The 21,961-nt window shown below is 31.6% G+C and overlaps 5 protein-coding genes and 1 non-coding gene across 6 annotated transcripts; 1 reads left to right on the forward strand and 5 right to left on the reverse strand.

Annotated features, from left to right (window-relative positions):
* Positions 1 to 2,172, reverse strand: LOC128386304 (cathepsin O-like). Its single transcript, XM_053345324.1, has 5 exons — positions 1,949 to 2,172; positions 1,752 to 1,863; positions 1,166 to 1,658; positions 927 to 1,093; positions 1 to 622 (listed from the first exon to the last, which is right to left on the reverse strand). The coding sequence occupies exons 1-5, from the start codon at positions 2,102 to 2,104 to the stop codon at positions 483 to 485; spliced, it is 1,068 nt and encodes a 355-aa protein (XP_053201299.1). The 5' UTR covers positions 2,105 to 2,172; the 3' UTR covers positions 1 to 482.
* Positions 2,173 to 3,051: 879 nt separating this feature from the next.
* On the reverse strand, positions 3,052 to 5,205 carry LOC128386303 (protein downstream neighbor of Son-like). The gene is made up of 4 exons (XM_053345323.1): positions 4,774 to 5,205; positions 3,940 to 4,639; positions 3,767 to 3,865; positions 3,052 to 3,669 (listed from the first exon to the last, which is right to left on the reverse strand). The coding sequence occupies exons 1-4, from the start codon at positions 5,090 to 5,092 to the stop codon at positions 3,138 to 3,140; spliced, it is 1,650 nt and encodes a 549-aa protein (XP_053201298.1). The 5' UTR covers positions 5,093 to 5,205; the 3' UTR covers positions 3,052 to 3,137.
* Positions 5,206 to 7,611: 2,406 nt separating this feature from the next.
* On the forward strand, positions 7,612 to 12,197 carry LOC128386247 (putative protein TPRXL). The gene is made up of 2 exons (XM_053345252.1): positions 7,612 to 8,395; positions 11,075 to 12,197. The coding sequence occupies exons 1-2, from the start codon at positions 7,957 to 7,959 to the stop codon at positions 11,926 to 11,928; spliced, it is 1,293 nt and encodes a 430-aa protein (XP_053201227.1). The 5' UTR covers positions 7,612 to 7,956; the 3' UTR covers positions 11,929 to 12,197.
* A 1,769-nt stretch (positions 12,198 to 13,966) lies between these two features.
* Trnar-ucg (transfer RNA arginine (anticodon UCG)) lies at positions 13,967 to 14,039 on the reverse strand. Its single transcript has one exon. It is a non-coding gene; the product is annotated as a tRNA-Arg (tRNA).
* Positions 14,040 to 16,934: 2,895 nt separating this feature from the next.
* On the reverse strand, positions 16,935 to 18,707 carry LOC128386310 (homeobox protein ceh-22-like). Its single transcript, XM_053345329.1, has one exon. It carries the CDS (start codon positions 18,211 to 18,213, stop codon positions 17,155 to 17,157), a length of 1,059 nt encoding a protein of 352 aa, XP_053201304.1. The 5' UTR covers positions 18,214 to 18,707; the 3' UTR covers positions 16,935 to 17,154.
* Positions 18,708 to 18,847: 140 nt separating this feature from the next.
* On the reverse strand, positions 18,848 to 20,923 carry LOC128386309 (homeobox protein Nkx-2.6-like). The gene is made up of 2 exons (XM_053345328.1): positions 20,787 to 20,923; positions 18,848 to 20,359 (listed from the first exon to the last, which is right to left on the reverse strand). The coding sequence occupies exon 2, from the start codon at positions 20,322 to 20,324 to the stop codon at positions 19,005 to 19,007; it is 1,320 nt and encodes a 439-aa protein (XP_053201303.1). The 5' UTR covers positions 20,325 to 20,359; positions 20,787 to 20,923; the 3' UTR covers positions 18,848 to 19,004.
* Positions 20,924 to 21,961: the final 1,038 nt, after the last annotated feature.

Genomic DNA, 21,961 nt, shown 5'->3' on the forward strand with positions numbered 1-21,961 from the left:
TTATCAATTTAATAGATTATTTAATGATCATTCAATGGTGAGAGTAAATTTAGTGTGGTAATGAATTTTTTTTTTCGTAGAATTTCAGTTTTTAACATGATAAACGTAAGAGATAAATGATGAAAATTCTGAAAAAGAAAAAAAAGTTCAGTAGAAATGATTTTCTCTTCTTCTCGTGTTGTTGTTTCATCGGTTTTTTGCTTCTTTGGTGGAACAAAAAAATGGTACTTTAATTTTATCTCTCACTAAATGAACTACATGATGATGATTTTCAGCTGATTCTGTGAAGAGTAATGATGATATGTAATGATGAATATGATGGTTATCATGAAGAGGAAGAAAAAAAAAGGATTGAACTTGATTTTCAGTTTCCAAGTTTGGAACAAGTTTTGTTGTTGATTGGTTGTTACAGGTAAACAGTTATCTTTGTAACGGTAAATGAACTTTCGGTGATAAATTGATCGTTATTAGTTTTTCCGGTCTCAATCAATTGATTTAATCCAAACCGCTGAAACCTCCGCCGTTATGTCACATGTATTGTTACCAATAGCGATCTGTAGGTAACCATCCATACCCCAATTGGTACCCCAAGTATTACGAGCAATATAATAAGGGATATCATCTAATCAACGGTAAACAATTTAAAAGATACAAAAAGTAAGATAAAAATTAGAGTAAAACAAATAATAATAATAATTCACTGATAGTAAGGTTAACAAATTGGTGAATGAGTGTAGTAATATCAGTCAGACATGAACGGAACAGGAAAAGGTGAGTTACAATTACGATTGTAGTTGATTGATAAAGGTGTTTATGTGATGAATATCAATTGATTGATTTTTTTACAAGACCATTTCATGGTCAATTAATGAGTTAATTAATATATGTGTGTGTTGATATTTTTATTATTATGATTTAATGATTACCTTGCAAATTGTAGCCTACAATTTGGACTGCGTGGTTGGCATCTTGGCCACAATTTTCGTGAATAGTACCATTAACATAGTGTTGCCATATTGACGCATCGGCGGCGGCCATTAAAGGTCCATGATTAGCAATTAACTGTAACATATTTTCCTCGTGTCCAGTTTGTCTAATTAGCCAATTAATTAGTATATTATCTGATTGTAAATGAAGGTAAATAATATCAACATGTAATACTTACCGGTGACAAGTGAAATTGGATTCAATTTGAACTCCATTGGTTATATTGGGTTGACGACACTGACCAGAGTCCAGTCTAAGAGGATAATCTGTTTCCTTTAATAGGGTGACGTTATTTTTCACAATCCAATTTAAGGCTTCGCAAAGGTCACCTCCGTTACAACCGTAATTATTATCTGAACAATCAAGTAATTGTTGAGCACTTAATCTGGTGAATTTATTTGTTTCCAGTGCAACCATTGAGCTAATTGTTTCGGTAACGGTGTGAGCCCAACAAGAGCCACATTTACCTTGAGCAATTACATTACCAATTATACCCTTTGACCTCCAATCAACTTGAGGTGGAAGAGTTTTAATTATCTTGTCCATACTTAAATCACCATCATCTTGATTAGTTAAATTGTTACCATTATATTGAGATGATGATAATAACAATCGTTTGGAGCCTGTAACGTCATTTCGTTGCTTATAACGTTTACCAATCGTTTTAATAACTGATTGAAATTGTGAAGAAAAAATAAAAACACAAATATTAATCACTTTTCGTGTGTAACAATTTAATTTAGTTGATTAGGTTAATTGTTTACCTTTACTCTTAAATTCTGTCAAAGTTAAATCAGTAAAAGGAGTTAATCCAAACAAAGCACTGTTTGGATGTTTACGTTGATTGTTAAGATTTTTAATCTTCTCAATTGATCTCTGTTTACAATTAATTAATTGAATTGGAAGAAAATTTTCTTGTAATTAAGATAATTAAGCAATTAGGGTTTGATTGTTTTCTTACCTGAAAGATTGTGAATCGATGCCAATATTCAGATGAATTAAAAGTGTAATTCTTATTGTAAACTTTGATAAATTGTCTAAATTGTTGCTCTTGTTGAATAAAATTAGCAGAAAATGTAATTAGTTGATAAATCAACGTGTAAATTGAAATATTCATCGTCAATCAATCAAAGAGTTACAATTTACAGTTAAGACAATTTAATGATCAACTAATCATCTTGATTTACTATTAAGGTGCTTATTTGTTTTCAAAATGATTAATAACAATCGTTTAATTGCTAAATCATCAGAAAAGAAAACGCAATTCAAATCAAATTGTTCATTTTCAATGATACTTACAAATTGTATCACAATTAATCTTATTACTTCAATCAAGGGCTAAATCATTTCAAGTTGTAATTATATTACATTAAATTGTCTCATTGTAAGGATAATGTGTGTTTTTAAATTGTTACAATTCATTGTCAATTGTTAAGTAAATCATTTGGTAACAATTTTGCTGTTTATCGGTTTAAATTGTATTAATACAACGAGAAAAAAAAATAATAAATAAAAATAAGTTACAATTATATTAACCATTACAATCAATCATTATTTGAGAACCACAATTGATTTAAAAAATATAATCAAAGATTAGTTAATGTTGATGGGATGATGATGATGATGATGGTTTGATTTGTTGATTAAATTACAATTAAATGAGATTAAGTGATTAACTATTTTTGTTCTTGAAGAAACGTTGATTATATAATTTGAACGTTGTTAAGGTGATCGTTTAGTTGATTGATATTTAAAAGTACAAGTATTTACAATAATTGCAATTTTTTCAATTCGTTTCTTGAACAATTAAGTTAACTAAACAGTGATTGAGAAAACGATAGATTGACAATTGAGTGGGTTAAAAATGTTACTACTTATGATTAAAATTGTCATCATGAGAAAATATTTTTACAGTTTTACAATTTTGTAACAAATTATTACTAATTTGATTACATCATGTAAATAGATTTGATCTAATGAGTTAATATATTCCCGTTAATTACTATCATCATCATCATCATCATCATATTTGATAATTAATTTGTTCAATTTCAAACAAATTGATTCAGCTTCAAGTAAATAAGATTTTTTTGTTTTAGTTAAAGTGTTGATTAAATTGTAAAATAAACTATTAATTGATAAGCTTATTGTCAATTTACAAAAAATTTTCCACCTTTGCAGCTAATTGATGAATGGCTGATTTTGCTTTGATTAGTTTTAGAGCATAAATCTTGTATTAATTGTTGTTCTAATCCACAATCATGTAGACTTTCAGAGGCAAAGATCACTTTGGTTTCATCTTTACTATCATCATCCTTGTCGATTGAATGAACGGTCGCCATTGGTGAACAATAATCGTAATTGACAAGATTAGCGGTAAAATCGCCAATGGTTTCTTTAAATAATTCACATAAACTGTCCACCATATTGGGTAATATTGGCCCTCGAATTTCAAGACTGTACATTGATGCGGCTTTTTCGGACATATTGTTTTGCTTTAATTTGAGAAAATGAAGTTGAGCTCCTTCAAAAGCGACTGGGGCCAAAAGAGTCGGTGGTACAAAGGCGAGTGATCCGGTTGTTTTGAGAATTATCTTGGAATTTGATAAAAATGGAATCAAATCTTGAGCGTTCGATCCTTTGATTAAAACTAGAGTGGAGTTGACATTTTTTCTCACTGAACTGTAAGGAGAAAAGGATAAAGATAAACAATCAATTGATTAGTTTGTGTTGAAACAAAGAAGAAAGTAAAAAGTTTAACATTGGATTAGAAATTTACTTTTTGGTTCTTTTGGGTTTATTGATGGATGAAGATTCTTGTATGCTAACACCAATACTTTCGAGAAAATTTGAAGCATCTTCGTCTTCATCGAGCATTCTATTAATTAGAAGAGAAAGAGAATATTAAACAACTTAGATCGATCATTTGTTGAGAGAAGTTTATCTACTTACGAAGGTCCGAAAATTTCTTCATTTAAAGCTTTTTCCTTTTCTTCGTCGGCTTTTTCTTCTTCTTTTGAAAGTTCAATCTCTTTTTCCAAAAGTGGCATGGAAAATTCAATACCTTCTTCTTTGAGCATTTTCCTAAATCCATCGGTAGTCGGTGTTATATATACATGGATCTCATCAATTCCACCGACTCCTGGTGCTTGAAAAAGTGCAGTAAATGAATGAGCGCATAGATAAAAGTACGCACACTGTCTTGCTCGAATAAGATCATACAAGTCTTTAAAACTAGAACAATATTCTTGGAGTAAATCTTCACTCATTGGACGACTTATTGGTGCCAATTTACATCGATTATTTATCCTTGGAAATAAATCAAAACCAGGAAGATGAGGATATCTCCAAACGAAACAATGTTTCTTCAATAGAGCTGCAGCACTTATAGCAACAGTTTTCGTTGTGTCACTGGTTGACATTAAAGAAGATGATGAAAGGGAAGGTTTTAATGTTGTTGATTTTTGTGTCGTGTCTTGAGGGAATGTTGTTGGTGTACAACGGACAAATGAAGAGGTTCCAGTGGCACTTTCAGTAGCACTGAAATAACCTTTATAAGGAAAAGGTTTATAGCTGAAAAAACGAAGTCTAGTTTTCAAAGTCCAATCGATTGGTATACGTGTGAGTCCGCCATTTTTTTCCTTTTTACAAACTAAAGAGTAAAACAAGAAAGAGGCAGAGAAGAAAAAGAAAAACATTTTGACATTATAAATATTTTCTTGTTGTTGTTGATAAAAAGAATCAAAAATAGATTGAGTAAAATAAACAGAACTGAAAAAAACTCACTTGAAGGAGCCTCAATATTGGCGTCTTCATCTATAAGATCACTTAATGGAACCGAAGATTCCTCGGTAACAATTTTACGTGGTGTTTTTTTCGGTGTTTTTCTTGGTGTTCCCTTTCTTCTAGATGTTTTAGGACTTTTATAAGCTTTAGCTGGAGAATTAAAATTAATACACTTTAATGGAGAAACAAATAACTTCTTTCTTGGTCCAGATTCACTGAGAAGAGTTGAAGGTGAACATTTCCTTTTCCTTTTACCAAAAATATCTGAAGGTTTCATTAAATGTGGTGAAAATTTACCGGGTGACTTTGAAGGAGCCATAATGAAGTAGAATAAAATAAAATAAATAAGAATATCACAAAATGTTAATATTAATTAAAGAAAAATAATTTTCAACAATTGACAAGAAAACCAAAATCTTTGTTTACGTTCTTGATTCTCCAAACTGAACCGCCAAAAATTCGAAAAGTAGCTCCATCTAGACTTTTCCAGGAGAACTAAAAATCGAAAACCGCCAATTTCAAATTCACCAGTCGATGTTGAATCGAAACCGAAAATAAAAATTTTAAAACCAATTAAATTGTTTAATTAGAACAAACAATTTTCCCCAAATTAAATTAATCATCAATGTAATGAACTGGAAAAAAAAATTTCTATCAAAAACGCAACCGCAATTTGTATCATTTGATTGAGAAAAGATAATAATAATTTGTAATTAGCTAATCAAAAAGTGCTAATTGTAAATTATGATAATTGTGCTAATTATTATTATAATCACCCGTATATATATTTACAATATTTATATAAAAATTATGATAAAAAAAAATGATTTGGAAGTGAATTTGATAAAAAAAATTAATATTCTGATAAGACAAAAGCTAAATCAATATAATCAATATAAACTAAATGAATAACTTTAAACAAAAGCCCTGAGGGTAAATTATGAGTAAAATATCAACAAAATTTTATAAATATTTTGTAAAGAAACAACAATTTAAATGAAAATTAATCAACAATCAAATCAATCAAGTAATTAGAAACTTTTAACCATTAGAAGGTTAATTATTTGTAAGGATTAAATATCATTTGTGTTAAGTGTTAATTAGTTAATACAAAAAAAAAGTTTTCATTATTAATATGAATTATGATTATCACCATTGAGGTAACAACAATTAACAACAATATTATCACAGTTAAAAAGCCACAATGATAACAATTAAGTTAATTAGTTGTTAGAGAGAAAGAGAAAAATTAAATAATAATAAACACAAAATGAATAATTAACAATTTGAAGAAAATTATTTTCCAGGTAAATTCAGTTTCTTCAGGTATGTTATCAGTTAACAATTTGAAAGGTTTTTAAATTATGATTTATGAGCTTTAACTTACCTCCATTAGTGATGATGATGATGATCATCATCATCATCACCTGAAGATGCTAAATATTAGCCCTGAGGGCTTGGATAATATCATATTCACTTCCCACCTTGATTTGTATTTGAAATCATATTTTGTTTAAATGTTTTTCCTTTTAAATTATATTAACTAAATTAGTTGATTTTTCATTTCATTTTTTCTTATCCGTAATTTTTAGTAGATTAATTCTGAGAATCTGAATTATCTCTCATATCTCTCACTCTCTCCCCCCTGATCATCCTGAAAGTGTGAATAAACAGTGTTAATAGTCATTTCATTTTAAAGATAATTGTGATTCTAATTGTGATTAAAAAGATCTCAATATGATAAATCATTATTTTCGGTTCAATGTTTCTGTCTATGATTTACAAGTTTCACAATTTAAAATTACAAATATCACTTTAAATCAATCATCCTACTCAATTAATTAGATTACATTGATCATCTTCATCCTCATCTTTATCATCATCATGTTAATTTAGTTAATTGTTGTGGTTGATCAATGAAAATGAAGTAACAAAAAAAAATAAAACTATACAAATGTAACTAATTTCAATCCAACCCTTTAAAAGTATAACAATTAGACTAATTGTTAGCTGATAAAAAGTTGATCATTAATTAACCATATACACACACTCAATAGAAGCCACTTTAATATTGAATCAAGTTTAATTGTAACAATTAACATTTAAGAGTCTGAAAATGATTAGTAATTTGTTTCCTCTCTTCGCTCTTTCCTTTTTCAGTAATTGTGTTGGTGATAATTGATCGTACAATTAGTTGATTGTCCATTAGTATTATAATAAACTTGAAATGATCGAAAGACTGATTTAGTTAATTGTTTATTTCTCTTCCTCTTCCACTCACAAAGTAATAGATTTAGTTTCAACCCACTTTCTTACACCAGGATAAAGGTATTATCCTGGTTACCGCCTTTTTCCCACTCAGTGTCTTTCGTTACCCACCATAAACCTTACCCACTCCTCCTCCCATTTTCCCACCTCCAGTAAAGTCTAACTGTAAATCACCAATACGGTTCAAAGGCGGGGCAAGAGTAAAGGATAATCTCAAGAATCCTCAATCAAGTCAAACAATTTGTTTCCTATTACACTAAAATCTTGAAGCAAATTAACTTGTAAAAACGTTTAATTATTTACCAATTTGATTGTAAATTGTTTTCAATTAACTTGTTGTTACTTTAAATTGTAAGTGTAAAATAGTTTTTCTCATTACTCTCCCAATTAGAGTAACTATATTTATAAGATTTTTTTCTTAATCATGTCAATCAGTTGATCCATTTGAAATCTTCATCTTCATCTCTCTCTCTCTCTCTCTCTCTCTCTCTCTCTCTCTCTCTCTCTCTCTCTCTCTGGTAAATTAATCAGATAATCCAATAGGAGGAGGTAAACTCCCTGGCGATTACTCCTCCCATCTCACTCAACATCTAAACAATTTTTCATCCTCATCCTCATCTCTCCAAGAAGATACTTCATCTTTATTTCTTAATCACTGCTTGATTATCTTAATAATTGTATTATAATAATATTCTCAATTCTTTAACAAAGTGTTAACTATCATCACGATAATTAAGAGTAACAATCAACATTCAATTGTTTCCAAGTAAATTTACTATTCTGTTTGATTATCAAAACATCCCAATGAATACATTGAATAATAATCATTGACGATTGTGGATTATCATTTACTCATATTGATTTGATCGATTGATTGTTTTTTTTTAAATTACAATTTAGTTTAACAATTTAATCATGTCTATCGACAGCATTGATGAGATTGGTTCAAGTGCCAAAGTTTCAATTGGTTTCAGTGTATCGGATATATTGAAGTTACCAACAAATAAACAGAAATCAAACTGTCCAAACAATTTATCAACTTCATCAACAGCAAAAGTTTCACCAACAATTAAATCATCAACTGATAATCATGATAATTGCTACTCATCTACAACGAAAGTTAATCAACCAAATAAGATCACAATTAAATCAGAGGAATCACCATCATTCTCATCATCATCATCTTCATCTTCTTCTTCCTCTTCATCACCAATCGACAGAGAATCAAATAACAATCAAACTAATCCATCAATCTCACCTAATCCAGTTAACCATTTACCTTTATACTATTACGATAATCCCTATTCTCGTTGGTTACCATCAACAGATCATCTCCTTTATCCTTCACCAATCCGTAAGTTGAAAACATTAATCAAGATGATTAACTAATCATAATTTTATCGTGAATGCCAAAAAATCAGTATTGATTAACTTAAAATTAAACTTGATACCTGTGAAAATTGATCCAAGATTTATGTTAATCCATATAATCAACAGGTATCATTGATAATAATCAAATGATAGATAATCAGATAATCCACTTTCAAGCTTTCCATCTTGTGATAATTATCATCTCTTTAATCATCATCATCATCATTATCAGCTGTTTAAATTGTTGATTCTCTATGGTAATGATGATTAATTACCAGGTTAACTTGTTGAGATCAGGTCAGTCTATTTAGCCTTCAGGTTAACCATCATCATCGTCTTCATGAATTGATTATTTGCTCCTGATAATCAACTAATTTTCTGTACCCATTCAAGTGTAAACTTCAATACTAATGGATAACTAATTGCTCCAAGTAATTTGATGCTGTTTAAGTTAATTTAAAACTATAAGCTACTGTATTTACTTCATCATCTTCATCTTGTTTTTGTGGTTTTCATCCTCATCTTTTTTTGTTTTGTTGATCCCGATTTCGTATTTGAAAACAGTTAAATGTATAGTTAATTATAAACAATCCTATGGAAATAATCAAGATAATCAAGTTAATCCTCCGCTTTCTCAACTGTAACATCATTTAATCCTCTAAATTTCAACCATTGAGAAACTTTAACAATCATCTAAATGTAAACTTGAAACATTGGAGGTCAAAAGATTTACGTTGTTGTGTTTATTTGGCCCGTTAATTGTGCTATTTAAATTTGATTATATTACATGGTCACTTTTAGCTAACTAATCATGTAAATGGTTCAAATTTGCCTTTTGTGGTCAATTTTACAGTTAGTTAGTTGCTGGTCAGTTGAGATTCTCGAGCTTTTCTAACGATGTTGATCCCACACACACACACACATAGTATATATACAAAGTGTCTGGATGGTCACTTGGAAATGACCGATACTTTTGTTAACCCTTGGGTTTGTGACACTTTGACAATGGACAGAGTTTACTACTAGACTATTGATTACGATGATGATGATAACCATAATTTTACACATTGTTGACAAGAAGATGATGAGGATGAAGATGAGGATGATTTACTTTTTCATCTTGATCCTTTTCACAATTACAGGGTCTTCCCTATTGATATTAATGTTTAAGAAAAAAGTTTTCACATGAGTTCAAATATCAACAAGTTGTTTCTGTCACTTTACTAGTGGACATGGACAAGTGAATTGAAACCCACCCTGAAAACAATTTAGTCACACTAGATGGACAAACAAATTGATGATGATAATGATAATGATAAAATGGTCAACGTTTAATTTTGTTAACTTGTCACATTTAATTTGAAACAAAACGTTTTCAATGTTTCAACTATATATAAGAAAACACTGAAAAGTGATCAAGATAAATTCAGCAAATTCTGATAACATCTCATGTTAATATTTCAGTTCCGCCCTCAGAATCTTTCATGATAATCTTTGAGAAAAAAGCATTCCCTATATAATATAATGAATATTAACCTAATGATTAACTAATAGTGAGAATGATAATTAAACCTATAAAACTTAAATTGTGAACATTAATTTGATAACAACAATTTCAATTTAGATTGTATCAGTTATAAGCTTCAAGTGTTTTCAATAATCATTGAATCACTTAATCAGTGATTTGTGAGTTATAGGCGTTAATCATATTAGTTAATCATTTGGATTTAGATTGACTGAATTACCTTTAAGTTTTTTTAGTTGTAACAATTTCGATGGTCGAAATTGTTTATCCACAATTAGTTAATTGATCTTTCCGGATATGAATTGATTGACTATTTTATTTGTCATTCTCTCTCTCTCTCTCTCTCTCTCTCTCTCTCTGTTTTAATTATCTTCTCATGATTGTTGAACTATTTTCTATTATTATTATTGATTGTTGAAAGGAAACTCTGAGTTCTCATGAAAATTTTTGTCTCTCTAATCATATCTGTGGAAACAGGGAAGTTAATTGTTACAAAGTGAAATCTTTTCATCGGCTCATCATTAGTTAATGACATTAGTTAATCTTCATTTTCCTGATTATAATGATACATTAATGGTTATGATCATGTTCACGATTGTTGATCGTAGTGACAATCAGTCATCAATTGATTAGATTAATACAATAGCGTCCATTTGGTTCACAAATTGAACAGGAAGTTGCGATGTATCAATTTATCTGTATCACAATTACAATCATCATCATCATCATCGTCATCATCATAATCAATAGTCTCAAGACTCTAATCTTAATTGAGATTATCTCATCAATTTAATTCCTAATCTTTTTCATATATTTGCATAAACATGACAAAGATTAACAGTTGAGAGCAATGACTTGGAATCATTTACAATGTTATTTGATACATTGGACGACAAAAAAAAAGATGACAACTTTAACTAATATGATAAATGATTAACTAATCCTTTTGATTGTACTAATTGTCAGTTAATTTTTCATCATCAAAATAAAAAACATCAACAATCTTTCAACGTTTTGATGATGATGATCTTGTTGATAGCGATTATGTTGATGATGATGATGATGATGACGACTCAGCTAATCGTTTCATGTCCATTTTTTAACAGAACTTTTTTTCCCTTCTTAATGTTTTGACAGATTGTCCTGAAGGGAAGTGCTCATCTTCAATCGATAGCGGTGGTAAAACCAACCCACCCCACCCAACATCATCTCTATCCTCTTCCTCATCTCCATCTTCATCCTCATCAACTCCATTAAACTCATCTTCTTCTCCTTCATCCCTTTCCCCACATCTCCATCATTCGATACCGGAAATTAACGGTCAACATAATATTCACCTTAATCCACCTCATCTTCCCCCACCACCACCACCACCACAACAACAACAACCTCCACCAACAACACCTTCTACACTTCAACACCACCACCATCCACATCTTGGTCACCATCGTTCATTACTCCATCACCATCATCATCACCATTCTCGTGGTTATCAAGGTTCATCATCATCGATTAACGGGACTTCCTCTTCATCATCAATTTCACATTCACAAACTTCATCCAAGATCCGTAAGAAACGGACTCGAGCCGCTTTCACTCACGCTCAAGTTTACGAACTTGAGAAACGTTTTAGTCTACAAAAGTATCTATCGGGACCCGAACGAAGTGACCTTGCATCTTCATTAAAATTAACCGAAACTCAGGTGAAAATTTGGTTCCAAAATCGTCGCTATAAAACAAAAAGGAAAACCTTACAACAAGATTGTCTCGTTCATTCAACACTTAACGGATCAAATGGAGGAAGTGGTAACATCACTTCAACTAATTATCTTTCTAATCATCATCATCATCATTACAGTTTATCCTCATCATCATTATCACCTAATCATCATCATCATAATCCTCATCCTTTCCCTTATCCATCAACTTCAACGTTTCTTGGCTCATCGATTCAGTCTTTTGATCTTAATCGTTTCATCACTGGCATTTAATTAACTTAAACAACAACTGCAAATCAATTAAATAATTAAACTTGAAACGGTTAACCCAATCAAACCTTTTCCTCCCTCTAAATTAATTTCATTTTAAAACTTGAAACAATTAACAAAGATTAACTTGGCAAGCAAATACAAACAATCAATTAATGATTAATTGTCTCATCAACAAATTGTAATAACTCATAATAATAATAATAACACCATGTGAAAATGATTAAGACAGAAACTCACAAAAATTGAATCAATAAATTCTGATATGATAATCGAACCATAATCAATAAATTGTTAATCTATTCACAACAATTTGAACAGTTTCCAAAATGTTTATCAAGAGTAAAAATTTGTTTTCTTATTACACTTTCATGATAAATAGACATGAGATTAACATGAAGCAGATTATTTGTTATTATATTTCAACACAATCAACTAATTATCACCTTCATACATCATCATCATCATCATCATGTTTCAGTTGATCTGAATGAGAAACTGAATATTGGATGATCACATCGACATGTAACTTATACATGTAGATAATCAATGAGAATCATTTTGGAATCAGCTTGAAATTAACAAGACATTTTCTATTCTCAATGTCATCTAATCAACAGCATCATTATCATCGTCATCCTCATCATCATGAGATTCACCACAAGTCATCAATTAGCTAGGAAACTCAAACGAATCCAATTTAAATATAATCGTGTCTTAAATCAAATCACTTTTACCACAAAGTGAGGAGTTAAAGTTATCACCTTAAAATAAGTTATCCTCATCTTCATCTTCATCTTTTTTTTTCAAATTGATCAGATGATTGATGTTTTTAAAAGTTTTCATCATCTTTAAGAGAGATAACTTTTACTAGTCCCATTCGGAAGTAAATCAATAGTCAATTTCCGGTTATCAGAGTAAAAACAAACTATTATTATCATTGGTCACTTTCACTATTGGATATTTAACAGATCATCATCATCATCATCATTTTCATCGGAAGTTTATTTTACCTCTGAATTTGTTTCCCAATGTAATCAACTTCTTAACTGTTTGGCTTGTTCAGATTCGCAATTAATTAATTGCAACATCAACATGACCTCTGGTTTTGCGCGAATTGCGATAATTTGTTCAACTTCTCTTTCACAATCATCAACATTATTCCCTTTTTGTCAGCCACTCGAATTTGTAAACAGGAAAATAACAAGAAAAAAAAATAGAGAAGCGGATAAGTTGAAGGCGAACAAGAAGAAGAAGAAAAAAGTTCTAATCCTTATAGGTAAAAGATATTTTCTCTCTCTCTCTCTCTCTCTCTCTCTCTCTCTTTCTCTATCCAGAGACATGAGATTCAGAAATAAATTTACTTTTCTAGAGTCGAAAGATAAACAAATAGAAAATAATAATAATGATTAAGTCCATTTATTCGGGATTACATGTTATTCATGGAATTAGAATCACAAAACCGATAGCTAATCATAGATTTTACTATTAAATCTCTTGGACAGGTAAAGGGAATTGATCTGTGAACAATAATAATCAACTAATAATAATATCCACTAATACTAATAAAGTGGTTTATTGTTAATGGAAATACATTAGTACGATTAGTTTATCATCATCATCATGTTTATATGTATTTTCATTTATGTATATCTGTATATGTTTTATGTCACACGACCTCTTGACCCAAGGTCAACCACCCGCTTTTTATTTAATTGTTTTGATTATCTATTCACATTTTCTGATTTAATAATAATGTTTACGAAAAATATTAATATCTGTTAATAGTTTTTTTTTTCTTACTCAGTTTCAGTCAATTGAATCAGATTTACTGCCCATGTGTATGTGCAATATTATGAAAAGGGAAGATGTTATAATCTTTATTGATATCGATTTAATTTTAATCTCATTTCGATTCTAGATTTATATGGAAAATATTTCGCCTTCAATTAGGTGAAATTGTGAGAAAATTTCGCTTTCACTTTTGGATGGAAAGAAAAAATTTTCAATACAAATAAAAAAGAAGAAACAAAAATAATCTCGACCCAGGCAGGATTCGAACCTGCAATCTTCTGATTCGAAGTCAGACGCCTTATCCGTTGGGCCACTAGGCCGATATGAGAAATTCTCAAGAGATAAACATTATATTTAAATCAGCGTTCGAATCGTTTCTTCTTTTGATTCTTCTAAAGGTTACGAGTTCGAAAATTGTAAGTCCAAGTAATATGTTTAATGTTGGTTTTCTTTACCTTGACTAATTGGATATTTTCTTGCTTCTCATTGGTTTATTGGATAGAAAGGATTTTGTTCACTGAAAGTTGACAGTGGTAAGGGAGGTGGATGATAAAATGAAGATGATGATTGATTAGTTGCTGTTGGTGTTAATGGTGGTGATGAACATGATTCTGGTGTGTGTTTGTAAAAATTTGCTGTGATTGTGACTGTTGATAGTGATGCTGTTGGGATGTTAATGATGAAAGTGTTGTCACTGTGTCACGATTCAATTCTGATGTGTCGTAATTCAATGTCGGATAAAGTAAAGGTTCAGTTGATGGTAACCATGCTGAATATGGATTATCATAATAGTATAAAGAGCTGATTGGATTAATTGTTGTATTATCGTTACTTTGACTTCGAGCTCAAACCGTTGGATGATAACTCAACTTTTACGATTGATTTGTGATCTTTATCAAACTGTCGGGCTGGAAATTTACAATTTACTTTGAAATTGCAACAATTAAATAAGTCTACATGTAAACTCAAATATTTATTTCACCTGAATCAAAATTTAGGATAAATTGTCGATAAATTCTCGTCAATTTTATTGCTTCGAGGTGAATGGAGATGAAAAATTCATTGGTTAACTGTGGTAATAAACGATTCGATTCTGTTGCATTTCTCTCATGATAGAATTATTCTTTTCGATCTTTCGAAATATTCGAAGCATATGGTAATGATTGAAGTTCACATCAACAATTCTGATTCTGATTCTGCAAAATAACTTTTTCAATTATTGACAATCAATTCTTTAATATCATTTCCATCAAAGTGGATAGTCGAGTTCTTTACCACAAGATGGCGCCACTTATTCCACTTATTCTATGAGTTCAAGAGGAAAGTTTAACTTTTTTCGCTCCTGATAGATTCTAATTTAATTAACTTTATCTGTAAATTTAAAAATCAATTTTGTTCATCATTATTGTTCATCTTATAACCCCCATCAAGTGGTCTGGTACACCTTTTCCTCCTCAGGATGAGCCACAGCAAATAAACTGTGGTACAAATGTTAAATCAATGTATCCGCAAGGATCCTAATAAAATTTTATTGAGTAAAGTTTTCATTGATATTGACCAGTAGTTGTATTCCTGAAGCTGATTGAATTCAAGCATTGATGTCGCCAAATAAACGATCAATTGGAGTTCACTGGACAATTATTAAACATCGAAGTGTAAAAACAAGGTTAGAGTATATTGCGGAAGATGTTATTACGATATTAAAGTGATTTGATTTGTTAATTGTTGTCAAAATTATATGAAAAAGAGAAAGTGACAATTTATTGATCAATATCCGTTCTTGATAAATTGTAATAAGATGAACATCTCTTCAGAAAGGTGACAAAAAAATTGGACAAGATGGACAATTGAATGAATCAAAGTGTGCGGGAGTAACTATGACTCTCTTAAGGTAGCCAAATGCCTCGTCATCTAATTAGTGACATGATGGATTTGAAATTTATCAGTGGAGACGTTCAACCATTGGCAGTCAGACATTCTTCTGAAAGGACCTATTCTGACGGAGAGGTGTGAAAGCCAGATCCCGAAGAGTCCATTTGTTTGAATGCAGTGACCCTGAGGTCAGAGAACTTCAAGAGATGAGAGAGAGAGAAAGAGCCAGGTGAGAGAGAGAGATACCAATGAGTGAACGAGAGTAGATATTGACTAAGGTGATGAATGAGGAACGGTTACCTCTTAGCAGTTAATGTAAGAGCAGTAGACGTTACTCCCAGATCAACTCGTATATGTCGACCGGAGGTTCTAGCTCATAGAACATGACGCAAGACACACTTTGGTTCAGACGGACGGGCTGATTCGAGAATTATCATATGCTTTGTCTAATTCTGAATACTACTAGGGCGATGGTGGAACTTCCCTGCGAAACCATTTACTGAATGTAGACAGTGAATGTGGCTGACCAATAATGGTCATAATTTCAAAGATATGTCGTAATATCACAGAACTTTATTCTATACGTGTGTATCAAACTGGATTAATTTCGTGTATACTTGCAAGAGTGGACTTAGTCGCCACATTGTACGGTTTGGAGGAATATAGAGGGTGGATAAAGTGTTATCTATGCGAACAAAGGTGATTTGATTTGTTAATTGTTGTCAAAATTATATGAAAAAGAGAAAGTGACAATTTATTGATCAATATCCGTTCTTGATAAATTGTAATAAGATGAACATCTCTTCAGAAAGGTGACAAAAAAATTGGACAAGATGGACAATTGAATGAATCAAAGTGACCATTCTCATCATTTTCTTGTAAATGTGATGCTCATCTGAGACAGAGATGAGAAGATGACCAGTGAGAGAGAGAGAGAGAGAGAGAGAGAGAGATGACGAAATGACCTACAGCATCGTAAAGACTAAAGGACAGTGGCGATGGAAGAATCGGAATGTTGACCTGTGTCGATATCGAATTTGTTATTCAGGTTTCTTTATATTCGAGGTGTGAAAGTGAAAAGGGTTTTGTTGTGTCCTTTCAATAGGAACAATGTTATTGTTATAATTGACCCTTCCTAAAACAGTGCTAATTTTCAATGGTCATTGTTGACCAACAAGAAGAAGAGAAGAAATTAAATATAAAGTAAATTGTTGAAAGCGATCGGTTACAAGTACTTAGGATAAGAAAACCAAAGAAAAAGGTAATTGAATGATTAATCAATTGAATTTGAATTAACGACAAATTGGTGTTGATTATTGTGTTTACTCTGGTCAATTGTTTGATCTCAAACCTTTTTGTAAATTTCGTTACAATTGAATACCTTTAATAACCACCAACAGTTTAAAACATTTATTTAATTTTTTATATTATTAATATTAACACGATAAAATTATATAAATTTATGAACGGTTTATTCAAAATACATAATAAATTGATTGAAATGGTCATTCATATTGAATCATAAGGTATTCAATCCAAGTAAAGGTTGATTTTTATCTTAATTTAATTGCATGAATAAAACGTGGGCGGATAATGAAGGGCTGAATTGAAACCATTTCCACATGGCTCTGAATCTAATTGAATCGCCTGAAGGATTTGTAGGTTTGTACCTCCATTCACAACACTTCCTCCTCCAGGTAAGTAGCTGTAAGAATTGAATCTCATAATCTCGTTGGATAAGGAAACGGGAGTAGACGACTCGGCGATCAAACCGTTTGTGGATGAGTTTAGACATGGAACCATGGGATATGGATCCACCGAACTGAGAATACCACCGATTCCGTGAAGTGTCCCACCATTTGCACTGCCACCGATTTCTAAATGGGTGAATGTGTTACAACGAGAAATGTCGTTTTTCATTGACGACGATGTTGAAGATGATCCCGAACCCGATCCGGTTGAAGAAGAGGTTGGAAATGGTTTACCGTCTCGAACTAAAACTGGAATGGCCACTCGACGAGGAGATGGAAGTGGATTAACATCTAGACCCTTTTCTTGTCGAGCTCTTTTCGTCTTGTAACGATGATTTTGGAACCAAATTTTCACTTGAGTCGGCGTAAGTCGTATGGTTGACGCTAAAATCTCACGCTCTTGAGCTGATAAATATCGCTGTTGACAGAAACGTTTCTCCAATTCGTAGGTTTGATTTTTTGAGAATAAAACTCGACTTTCTCGCTTTTTACTATTGGCATTAGAAGTTTCAGAAGATGAACCATTTGAATTGGTTGAAGGTTGCACGTCGACGTTAATTAAGGTAGAATGGTCTTGGATTAAGCTTGAACTGTCACCATTGTGAGGATTTGATTGACCATTATTGCCATTTAAAGGTGATAGAGCATCGCAATTGGTTACAGGTGAATTCCGAGGATCACTTTCTGATACTTTGAGATGCTCTTGTGATGTTGATGAAAGTGTTGTCACTATTTCTGGTGTTTCATAATGTGTCAAAGTTGGATGGATTAAAGGTTCAGCAGGTGGTGGTAACCATGTTGTATATGGATTATCATAATAATAAAAAGAGCGGATTGGATTAATTATTGAATCGTTGGGATAACTATTCATTGTTTTTCAAATAATGTAAATGGAATATGTTCTCTTTAGAATACTTTTTTACTTCTTTCTTCTCGACATCGAGATAACGGTAAAGAGAAGATGAAGAATAAAAAAGCATCAAACAAATTGGTCTTCTTTTCTGATATTTATTTTAGATTAGCTTCTAATCTCTTATATCTTCATTAAATATGTTTGCTTGACAATTTATTGATCAATATCCGTTCTTGATCAATTGTAATAAGATGAACATCTCTTCAGAAAGGTGACAAAAAATTGGACAAGATGGACAATTGAATGAATCAAAGTGGCCATTCTCATCATTTTCTTATGAAATGATGATGCTCATCACAGAGACAGAGATGAGAAGATGACCAGTGAGAAAGAGAGAGAGAGATAGAGAGCGAAATGACCTACAAACCTCGTAAAAGACTAAAAGGACAGTGGCAATGGAAAAGAATCAGAATATTGACCTGTGTCGATATCGAATGATGTTACTTCGAGGCGTTAAAGTGTGGAAAGGGTTTTTGTTGTGAATTAATGACAAATTGGTGTTGATTGTGTTCACTTTGGTCAGTTGTTTGATCTCAAACCTTTTTTTGTAAATTTCGTTACAATTGAATACCTTTAATAACAAATAACAAGCTAAAACATTTTAAAAATTTTATTGCATTTTTTTTATATTATTAACAAGATAAAATTAATATAAACTTATGAACGGTTTATTCAAAATACATGATAAATCGATTGAAATGTCTCTTGAACATTTCAATTCGAGTAAAAGTCGATTTTGTTATCTTACTTTAATTGCTAGAGTAAAACGTGGGCGGATAATGAAGGGCTGAATTGAAACCGTTTCCACTTGGCTCTAAATCTAATTGATTTGCCTGAAGGACTTGTAAATTCGTACCTCCATTCACAACACTTCCTCCTCCAGGTAAGTAGCTGTAAGAATTGAATCTCATAACCTCATTGGATAAGGAAACGGGAGTAGATGACCCGGAGACCAATCCATTTGTGGATGAGTTTGGACATGGTTTACCGTCTCGAACTAAAACTGGAATGGCCACTCGACGAGGAGATGGAAGTGGATTAACATCTAGACCCTTTTCTTGTCGAGCTCTTTTCGTCTTGTACCGGTGATTTTGGAACCAAATTTTTACTTGAGTCGGCGTAAGTCGTATAGTAGACGCTAAAATCTCACGCTCTTGAGCTGATAAATATCGCTGTTGACAGAAACGTTTCTCCAATTCGTAGGTTTGATTTTTAGAGAATAAAACTCGACGTTTTCGCTTTTTACTATTTCCTTTGGAAATTTCTGAAGATGATGAACCATTTGAATTGGATGAAGGTTGGGAATCGACATTAATTAAGGTAGAATGGTCTTGGATTGAGCTGGAATTGTCACCATTGTGGTGATTTGAGTGGTCAGTATTATTCAACGGCGATAGAGCACCGCAATTGGTTCCAGGTGAATTTCGAGGATCACTTTCTGAGGAAGATAATTTTGTATTCTGATTATCAGAGTCACGATCAATGTCATGATGATCACGACTTTCAGCTGGATGAGAGGAAATTATTTCAATTTTAATATCCGCATGATGAGGTCCATCAGTTGTCGGTAAAAGTGTCCCCGGTGTAGAGGAAGGTGTTAATACATGGGAAGGTTGTGTTCCTACTGATGGAGGTGCTGAAGGTGCTGGAGGCGGCGGCGGTGGCGGTGGTGGGACAGTGGTTATTGCAGAATGAGTGGACGGAGGTAGTGGTAAGGGAGGTGGATGATACAAATGAGGATGATGATTGATTAGTTGCTGGTGTTGTTGTTGTTGCTGTTGTTGATGATGGTGGTGTTGCTGTTGCTGTTGGTGTTGATGATGGTGATGAACATGATTCTGGTGTGTGTTTGTAAAAATTTGCTGTGATTGTGACTGTTGATAGTGATGCTGTTGGGATGTTAATGATGAAAGTGTTGTCACTGTGTCACGATTCAATTCTGATGTGTCGTAATTCAATGTCGGATAAAGTAAAGGTTCAGTTGATGGTAACCATGCTGAATATGGATTATCATAATAGTATAAAGAGCTGATTGGATTAATTGTTGTATTATCGGGATCACTATTCATTGTTTTTCCAAATCATGTAGCTGATAAGTTACAATCTTCAAAGACGAAAATTGTAATTCAGTTACAAAGAGATTAAATTAATCAAGAGAGAAAGAGAAAGAATTAAAAAAAAACAATACTAATTGTTATTATTATCGAGTGACAATAAAGGAATCACAAGAAGCACAATGAGAATATTAATCTAGACAATTAAAAGCGGTGAGCGTTAATTAGACTAATTTAGATTAAAAAAAAAAGGAAAGAGAGAAAAAAAAATTCCTACTATGTTTGTATTGAATAAATAGATAGGATTGATTGGATTACAAATAAGATTAACGATTATTTTTTGTTCCTATGGAAGAGGATTAAGATTAAGAAGGTGCTAAGGGAAAGGCACATGAAAAGGTTACATTAGATAGGAAATGATTCCAAGCCAGAAACGGAATAACGGAGAAACTGAAACATCCGAACAGATTAACTTACGATTAATTAATTAGTGTATTAATTAGCAAATAAGAGAAGAAGAGGATGATGATGGAAGAAGATGATGATGAGGATGAGAGAGAGAGAGAGAGAGAAACAAAAGAGGAAAAAGGTATATATTAGGTGAGGAGAAAGAGAGAAAAAGACAGAAGATTAAATGGAGTTTGTTCTCTTTAGAATTTTTTTTTTCTTCTTCTTTATTTTCGACATCTTTCCAATCTCTCGATATCGAGATAACGGTAAAGAGAAGAAGATGAAGAATAAAAAAATCATCAAACACATTGGTCTTCTTTTCTGATATTTATTTTAGATTAGGAGCTAATCTCTTATATCTTCATTAAATATGTTTGCTCAAGTTTGTTTTCTTGGCTGATATGTAAAAGAAACAAAAGATTATCCTGATTTCCATGGAGATTATCTCATTCTCTGTTCTTCTTTCTTGTTCAATTTTTTCTTTTTCATATTCTCTCTCTCTCTTTTTCTCTTTTTCTTTCTTTCTTTTCAATCTTGTTTTTCCAATCAAATTTCTTGTTTTTCTTTTCATCATCTTCCATTCTCATCATCATCATCTTATTTTCTTCTTCATCTTATTGACAACACTGAGTATAAGAAGAAGAAAAAATTGATGACTTTGACTCAGATAAGATTCTTAATCATTATCTCTCCTTTTTTTTCCTTAACAATTATTATCAGAGTTTCTTTTTTTTTCGATTTACTTTTTTTTCTATTCCATATCTTTCCATCATCATCATCATCGTATTCACCTTCACTGGTGATCATCATCATCCTCATCCTACTCACCGTCATGATTTCTTGTGATCTATTTTACTCTCTCTCTCTCTTTTTTTCTTTCTTTCTCATTTTCTGTTACTATTTTTTCAGTAATAATCAATTTTCATCATCTTCATTTTCCTTTGATTTATTAAATTGATTGCGCATGATGATGGAGATGATATTTCAATCTACCGGTAATGTGCACTCAACCTTTTATATGAACATCATGGTAACATTGAATTTATTTATTACCTTTTTCATGCAATCAATTAGTTTCCATCATCATAACCATTTACTGTTAATCTGATATTTGACAAACTCATGTAAACTTTGGTTAAGTTTTTGTTTTACTCTCTCTCTCTCTCTCTTTCTCTCTCTCTCTGTTTTAACAATTCAACTCA

This window comes from Panonychus citri, unplaced genomic scaffold, assembly GCF_014898815.1.
Source record: "Panonychus citri isolate SS breed McGregor unplaced genomic scaffold, ASM1489881v1 Contig00068, whole genome shotgun sequence".
Taxonomy (NCBI): domain Eukaryota; kingdom Metazoa; phylum Arthropoda; class Arachnida; order Trombidiformes; family Tetranychidae; genus Panonychus; species Panonychus citri.

Excerpts from the sequence above, each read along its gene's own strand:
- LOC128386304 (XM_053345324.1), bottom strand. The coding sequence starts at position 2,104 with ATGAATATTTCAATTTACACGTTGATTTATCAACTAATTACATTTTCT. Across the intron at positions 1,864-1,948 it reads ATCGATTCACAATCTTTCAG|AGATCAATTGAGAAGATTAA; the intron begins GTAAGAAAACAA and ends AATTGTAAACAG. Across the intron at positions 1,659-1,751 it reads GACAGAATTTAAGAGTAAAG|TTATTAAAACGATTGGTAAA; the intron begins GTAAACAATTAA and ends AATTTCAATCAG.
- LOC128386309 (XM_053345328.1), bottom strand. The coding sequence starts at position 20,324 with ATGAATAGTGATCCCGATAATACAACAATTAATCCAATCAGCTCTTTA.
- LOC128386247 (XM_053345252.1), top strand. The coding sequence starts at position 7,957 with ATGTCTATCGACAGCATTGATGAGATTGGTTCAAGTGCCAAAGTTTCA. Across the intron at positions 8,396-11,074 it reads CCTTTATCCTTCACCAATCC|ATTGTCCTGAAGGGAAGTGC; the intron begins GTAAGTTGAAAA and ends ATGTTTTGACAG.
- LOC128386310 (XM_053345329.1), bottom strand. The coding sequence starts at position 18,213 with ATGAATAGTTATCCCAACGATTCAATAATTAATCCAATCCGCTCTTTT.
- LOC128386303 (XM_053345323.1), bottom strand. The coding sequence starts at position 5,092 with ATGGCTCCTTCAAAGTCACCCGGTAAATTTTCACCACATTTAATGAAA. Across the intron at positions 4,640-4,773 it reads CAATATTGAGGCTCCTTCAA|TTTGTAAAAAGGAAAAAAAT; the intron begins GTGAGTTTTTTT and ends TTTACTCTTTAG. Across the intron at positions 3,866-3,939 it reads GAAGAAATTTTCGGACCTTC|AATGCTCGATGAAGACGAAG; the intron begins GTAAGTAGATAA and ends TCTAATTAATAG.